At 36.9% G+C, this 7,728-nt stretch overlaps 1 protein-coding gene across 4 annotated transcripts in view; it reads left to right on the top strand.

Annotated features, from left to right (window-relative positions):
* LOC109840029 (glucan endo-1,3-beta-glucosidase 12-like) overlaps nucleotides 1-7,728 on the top strand; it is an 11,317-nt gene that overhangs the window by 1,846 nt on the left and 1,743 nt on the right. Inside the window, exons 2-5 of one of the 4 annotated variants that reach the window (XM_020408528.1) lie at nucleotides 2,909-3,932; nucleotides 4,843-5,044; nucleotides 6,078-6,138; nucleotides 6,233-6,336. In XM_020408528.1, coding sequence (XP_020264117.1) covers nucleotides 2,909-3,921 — 1,013 coding nt within the window. In that variant the 3' untranslated portion in view covers nucleotides 3,922-3,932; nucleotides 4,843-5,044; nucleotides 6,078-6,138; nucleotides 6,233-6,336. Of the gene's footprint in view, nucleotides 1-2,908; nucleotides 3,933-4,842; nucleotides 5,159-6,077; nucleotides 6,139-6,232; nucleotides 6,415-7,728 lie in introns of those variants that run through there. The other 3 variants (XM_020408530.1, XM_020408527.1, XM_020408529.1) reach the window with 3 other exon arrangements.

Below are 7,728 nucleotides of genomic sequence, written 5' to 3'. Positions count from 1 at the left end.
ACAACAAAAACAAAAACAACAAAACAAAAAAAAAAAAAAAAAAAAAAAAAAAAAAAACTGACCCTAGGTCGTACTAAGAAAAAGTATTAACCAATGAGGAGGTAATCCTTCCATGTAGTTTCATATTCAGGTTTGCATTTTTCCAGTTTGGTTAGATTCTCAAACACGTAACAAGCAGAACAAATCCCAACCTAACCAGTTTTGCCTTCTGTTGTTTCAGGTTCAAGTTGAATACAAGTCAATTATATTAGGAAAAGTCAGTGACTCTACCATATCTTAAATTTTGTTATCCTCATTGTAGCATCATTGGGCCTAACAGGATCATGGTAATAACTGTATGTGCCTGATGAATGAGATTGGTTCGTGTACCAAAGTAGGGCTAAAACCTTGTATCGGTGATGATTCCTGAAGTACAGAAATTAGTGAAAGATGACCCTACGTTAGATTTATGCTTCTTAGCTTATTCTTTGCAGCTGGTGTTGGATAATCATCCTAGGCAGAAAATAACATTTCCTGTCTAAATGGTTCGGCAACATGTAACATATTAAGACAAATTGATTCACAACTCTTTTGTCAGTATGATAAAACTGAAAGCACCAATTGGCTCTGACCACTAATTTCATTTCTTACTCCCAAATCCCAATATCATGAATTTTTGCCAAAGTCTACAGTACAAGCATATTTCATTTGGTTGTACCTTAAACGGGAATAAAGTATCATTTGAGAAAGTGTAGCTTACCTACTGCTAAGAGGCCATTATGATCTCTGGACAAGTTCCTGCAGTTCATGCCAATAGACTTATGAATTTGCCTATTTCTTTCTGCAGGCATATATCCGCAAGTGATGATTGGTTAGGTCTAAAAAGATTTATACCATTGAGGAATTAAGTCATGAAATTACTGTATAGTGGTACAATGCATTTAAGTTCGTTTCATGGTACAATTAGTTTTCAACATAGTTTGGCTGTAGTTTCTGCACTGTTGTCATTGTAGCTTTACCTTATGCAAGATAATCATGAAGGAGAAAAGGGTACGAAAGGATTTCGAGAGCATGTCCTGCACTTGTTTATAGGTTAAAACCATTTTTATCTGTTAGGTGATGAAATTAATTTGACTATACTGTCTGATAGGATGTTTAGTCCGCATGTAATGTTTGGATTGTGTACCTCCTGTTTTATTCCTTTTTGCCTTTTTCCCTAGAAGCTTTTCGTTTTTCAGTGTGTTGCATGCGTCCAGGTGCCGTTACCTTATTTTAGGTATCTTCCCTTTCTTAGTGAACTGATCATTTCTATAGGTTCAAACTCAAAACAGGAGAGTAGCAAATCATCATCACATGCATTTGTTTTGTACGGAATTTGGTCTTATCTCAAGTATATTCATTTTGTCTTTTTCATGGGATCTGTATTTCCACCAATCGTACAAACAGGTTAGGTTTATCATCTGGTTAAAATTTGGATGTCTCCATTATGAGACTTCAAATACGTGACTATATCAATGCCTGAAGAGCAATGAGTAAGCATATCAATTGAGTAGTTAAAGGTAGTAAAAAGGTTTTGCACTGTACAGTCTATGCAAACTCCTCTACCTTATTATTAAGTGCTTCACAACAATCTTAATTTAATCCTTGTGGTTTATGGATGTTTGATTACATTTGGGACTTGTATATGTTGGCAAGTGTACTTCCCTATGAAGTACATTATCATGCCTCTTTGCAATTGGTCGATTTGGAGGGTTGTTCATTTGCGTGAGCTTAAACTGCATGGCAAGAAAATAGGCTTGCTGAACTGGTGGTGAAGAATTTATGACAGGTCTCCGTCCTGCACGAGGATACAAAGATGTAGATAATTGACGCCATATTGACAGTCTGTTTTCTTTCTGTTCTTTATTTTTTGAGCTTTCTCGACCTTCATTGGTACTTTATCGCCCACCTCATTTTTATAGTAAACAGTAAAGAGTTTTGAGCTAGTGATGGGTGTTTTGGTGTGATCTGCCATCTATGTTACCCGGGTACTTCTATATTGAAGCCGTACCCATACCGGACACGCACCCGACACTTTCTAGTACCCAAACTTCTTGGACACTTCTTGAATATATGCATGCATTTATTACAACATGTACTCAATTATACGATATATGTGTTAATTATGCATTTATTACAACATGTACTCAATTATACGATATATGTGTTAATTTAAAACACTTGTCAAAGACTTTCTGGACGTAGAGCTTACACTTCACATCCGTCTTTTGAAACTAATGAGATACGGGTCGGGTTAGTTTCAGTACATACCCAAGTTCAAAACTATATAGTTAATGAGTCGTTTAGATGTCTAGTAAAAAAATGAGTAATTTACAATTCACGATAATCAATATGATAAAAGAAACTCAAAAATGTGATCAGAATTTTAATTCTAATGACACATGAAGGGGGGAAAAATTATCTCATGTACATTATTAATTCGATATGTATATGTAGCCGTGTCCCCGTACCCTACATTTTACAGTTTTGCCGTGTCCCTTACCCGTACCCGCACCCGTACCAGTACCCATACCCGTTTCCATGCAACTTAGTCTGCCATCATATATCTATGTAACCAAACTATGTGCCTCATTTCAGTGTTTATCCAGCTTATGCTATTTAAATATCCAGTATTTTACAAAATATTTACACTAGTTTATCTGCCCCACTCATTTCAATCCCATCAATTTTTCTGTCTGCTTCAGTATTGAACATATTGTTATCATTTTACACTACTTTCTAGTAACATTGTAAAACTGTACATTTTGTAAGCATTATTTTCTTGCGTTTCTGTAATAAAACTCAATATCAGTTCCTTATTTTTCTCCTCTGTTTTCTCCCATTTCATTTTGTATTCAAAATCTCATATTAGACAATTTCTTTTTCCCAGATCCTAAAATTGGAATAAACTATGGTCGACTAGGCTCCAATCTTCCATCGCCTGAGGTTGCAATGAAGCTAATATCCTCATTAGCAATAAAAAATGTGAAGACCTTTGATATGGATCCATTAGTAATCAGAGCTTTTGCCAACACAAACATTTCCTTGTCATTGTGCATTCCAAATGGTGATATATATTCTTTGGCTTCTGATCCAACAAAAGCTGATTGTATTGTCAAAGAAGGCATCCTTCCTTTCTATCGCGAAACTTATATCTCTTCTATTGCAGTTGGAAATGAAGTAACCATGCTCCCAGAATTTGCTCCCGTTCTCCTTAATGCCATGGAAAACTTGTACAGATCACTCAAGAAATTCAGGTTGCACCAAAAGATTAAGGTCTCTACCCCTCATTCTTTAGCGGTTTTAGCAATAAGGTTCCCTCCTTCAGATGCTTTGTTCCAAGAATCAATTGCAGAACCTGTTCTCCGACCTGTATTAAGATTTCTTAGCAGAACAAATTCTCCATTTATGGTGAACCTTTACCCGTACTTAACATTTAAAGAGATTCCTTATATCCCTCTGGATTTTGCTTTATTTTTGGGGAATCCACAGAACTTCAATTTTACAGATCCAAAGACTGGCTTAGTGTACACAAATTTATTTGACCTTTTGGTAGATGCTTTGAACTCTGCTGTATTTTCACTTGGTTTCCACAAGGTGCCTCTAGTTGTTACAGAAACTGGATGGCCTTCAGAGGGAGATGCTGATGATAACGCTGCATCACTACAGAATGCTGCTATATTCAACCAAAGACTTGTGAATCATTTAACACAATATCCAATTAAGGGAACTCCTTTGAGGCCTGGCGTACCAGTTTTGACCTTTTTATTCTCTCTGTTTGATGAAGATCTGAAGCCAGGAGCTACTACAGAGAAACATTGGGGTATATTCTATGCTAATGGCACAAAGAAGTATGATCTCAGCTTATCCCATCTCTCCCACTCTCGGTTTAAAGAACTTTGAAAAAAGGAGAGGTTTGTTCTAGATAGGATTTTATAGGGTAGCAACTATATGCTTTCTGACATATAAGTCCTGCTTCTCTGCTAATTCTGCATTACAGTCCATTTTCCCTCTGACCTATATTCTAACTTATTTGAGATATTTCATTTAGGATAGAAATCTGGTTCTTCGAACCTTAGCCAGTAATGAGTTTTTTATAAGTTATCATTGCTAATTTTCTGCATAGTTCTTCATTGTGAATACATCATTAATGATGACATTCTCCTTGTTTCCATCTTTGTCAAATCTGTGATGGATGGTCTCAGTAATATTCCAATTATTTGATCTATTTAAAACGATCCGAAATCATTTAATGGAGGATCAATTGAGGTCAAGGCTGTTTTTTCCTGTTCTAAATATAAGACGCGTGACAAAATCAATATACTGATTAAGAGAAATCACGCAGAAGCATTGTCTAACGGATATGCTAGATGCACTAGTATCAGTTATATTTTGACCAACCACAAATATAATTGTAACAACTGTCGTCCCAAGCTTTCTGGCCATTACATGAATGTTCTTCTTCCAGTCAGTGTCTTCACCTCTACTATAGTAACAATTTTTAAGCCTACTTATAGTCCCGACTGTTATATTACCTATTATTCCTTTTATTCTCCTAACTGGCTCACTTATTTGTCTCTTATTGCACATTTTCATTCATATTCTGTTTTATCTCAATCTCTTTTTTAATAGTTTCTTGAGATTTTTAGTTACGAAAGACATTTTGATCAAGGGGTGAATTTTCAACAGTGACCCAGTGTTTTAGCTTACCATTGTATCTCCATCACTAAAAATTTTGTTTGTCTACTTGTGCATTCTTAATTTCTATTCTCTTTTCTTGTTTAGTATGCAAATTTTAAATGAAATATACTTGTGTGTTTTCAGATCCTAAACTTGGAGGAAACAACGGTCTTTTAGGCTCCAATAATCCATCAAGTGAATAGGCAGTTAAGCTAACAATCTCATCATGAAGAACTTATGAGCTATTTCGATATGGACCTTCAGGAGCAAGATATTTTTTACACATACGTATTACCGTATTTTAGCTTCTTCTGAATCACCAAAACCCCACTGTAATTTCAGCAAGGTATTCTTCCTCTCTATGTGGCTAACAAATCTTTGTTGCTCTCATAACAATCTGTCATACTTCTTAAAGCCATTAAAACCTGTACAGGTTGTTAAACAAAATATAGGTTGCATCTATTGGTCCATGCTTTCCACTATTTTGACATTTACCAATGATATTTTGTCTTACTGATGGTTTGTTTGAAGAGTGAGCTGTGGAGAGATGAGGCATTATTTGCTAGAGTTTGTCTTAATTCCAACCTAACTGGTGCTGGTAAGCGCAGCCCTAGCGAGGCTGTCATACATTTCTCTGCATTGTGTACTTAATAATAATAATAATAATAATAATAATAATAATAATAATAATAATAATAATAATAAGTAGAAGTAGAAGAAGCTCAGTTATATAGATCAAGAAGTTGGGCTATCATTAATTAGCAGCTAATTTGATGTTTGAAATGATCCTTTAAATTCTTGTGCATATCATCGGGCTGTTCTTGTTGCTTTTGCTTGTCTGGTAATCATGAGGAAGAACTGATGATGGCAAACATAGGTAGGGGAGAGGTTGAGGGAGGGAGGCAGTTAATATTTATTTGGTGGACGAAAGGTAAACCCTACAAGATAGAGAAGGAGAATGCTAGCTTTCATTTTGTCGAGGAAAATTAAGTCCTAATTAGAGAACAAGTGCAACTATGCATGCAAGTATGCTTAATTTTTCTCAACGTAAAAACATATGAGTTTATGGCAAGGGATGTCTTGACTGGTTGTATTGAGTAAAAAAGACATAACCCAATTGTTCAGAACTTTAGACTTAGGTTTGTGGTGAACTGGCTGTAGATTCCATATCTTCTTTTCTATTACTGTCCTTGAGATTTTGAATCGAGAAAGACATAATAGATAAGTTATGCCTATTTTTAGTAACCTTTCATGTAGAATTATCAAGGGTTGACCTAGTATTTCAGTAGACTTGTCACAGTTATTCGTTTACTGCCGCCTCAGCTTTGCTTAAAATTTTGCTTCTTGATTCCTACATTCTTCCAAAATTTCAAGTTCAGGATCCATCCGCAAAGTTATTGTGGGAAACTGACTCCGAGTAATCAACTCCTGAATATGAAGGTAGGCAGAACCTATTATTTTCACATGTATTATTCTCTGTTTCTTGTGTTTATAGCATGCAATTTTTAAATGAGATAAACATGTATGTTTGCAGCTCCTAAGTTTGGGGAATTACGGTGTTTCGGGCTCTAATCATCCATCAATTGAGTAGGCATCAAGCTAAGTAGCTAGCATCCCCATCATCCACAAACTTGTGAGGTATTTTGACATGCACCTTCTTTAGTTGGATATGTTTCACACAGATATTTCCTTGTAATCATGAAGCACCTTCCTTTATACATAGTGCCGAATCTCTCTTCAATGTTCCTAATTTAAGCTTCCACGCCTTTTAAGCCATGGCAACTCGTACAGATTGTTAGGCAAACCCAGGTGGCACTCAGTGTCTTGTTCATAAAAGCTAAGACATTAAGGCCTAAGGTAAGTCTTAACTGAATCAGACCATCAGGTGACCGTCATACATGTGTGTTAGCCTTACATGTTCATTTAACCTCACAAAATGATGTTTGTTATCGTTTGATAATGATAAACTCATTAGCATTCTGTTGGCGATGCAAGTGACACACAATGTAGAGCCAATTTCCTTCTGGATTCCAATCCATTATCATTTGCTCCCATCTATCTGTATGCCAACAATTCATCATGCGGCAGACAAGCCGCACTCACCGCCCCAAACACCCCCCCCACACCACCAACCCCACCCACGTGCTCACCGTTTGAAAGCATCTCCATGAAGGTGTGCTACAGACAGGAGTCCCGATTTCCTAGTTGGGTTGGCCCACTTTTGCTTTCTCCCCGGTTCAGGACCCATGAGTACGGTCTCGTACACCAGTTTCCCGTTCACATTTTTAGCCCAAGCCTAACTCCCTGTAATTATTATTCTCCGTCACTTTTATTTTTTTTGTTGCTTTTCCTCATCGGTTTCTCAAAAGCATGTTTAAAGGCAACTTCCCACCACCACGGCATTGAGCTCGAGCTGAGCTGCAACTTTCTCCTTTTATCATCACTCCACTACGATGCAATCACTCCTTCAAGTTATTCATAAATCAAGCCTAGTTTTGTTTTTTTTCTTTTCCTCCTCCATTTCCATCAGTTGAAACTCTTTAATAAAGATAATAAATTCTTTGTGTTACTAAAGATGGCATTAATTACAAGCATAAATAGTACTAAATTTGTAGTGACGTTGGCCCCACTCAGTATCACATATTGCCTCGATCTCGGCATCAGGACCATCAGATCAGCAAAGTAGAACCCTGGTCCTTCTTGGGAAATTGCCAACGGCTATTTCTATTCTTTAATCTCAAAAAAATTAAAAAATCGGAACACAGACGCGAGTAATTAACCCAACCGTCAGGGCCATTTCCGTCTAAAGAACATTTATTCCGGTCCACCGCAGCAGCAAATGCCCCCCCTCCCCTCCCCACTTTCCCAAAGACCGACTCCACCCCCATTAATTACGAACACACCCCCAACTAAATTCCAATCCCTCTTAACTCTATAATAAATAAATGTCACCAACCCGGCAACATTCACTCTTCAGCACCCTCTCCAATGGGCTCCGCTCTCATCCTCCTCTCCTCCTTCCTCTTTCTG

The sequence above is a fragment of the Asparagus officinalis genome, chromosome 5 (genome assembly GCF_001876935.1).
Source record: "Asparagus officinalis chromosome 5, Aspof.V1, whole genome shotgun sequence".
Taxonomy (NCBI): Eukaryota; Viridiplantae; Streptophyta; class Magnoliopsida; order Asparagales; family Asparagaceae; genus Asparagus; species Asparagus officinalis.
This window is presented reverse-complemented; position numbering and strand designations above follow the sequence as displayed.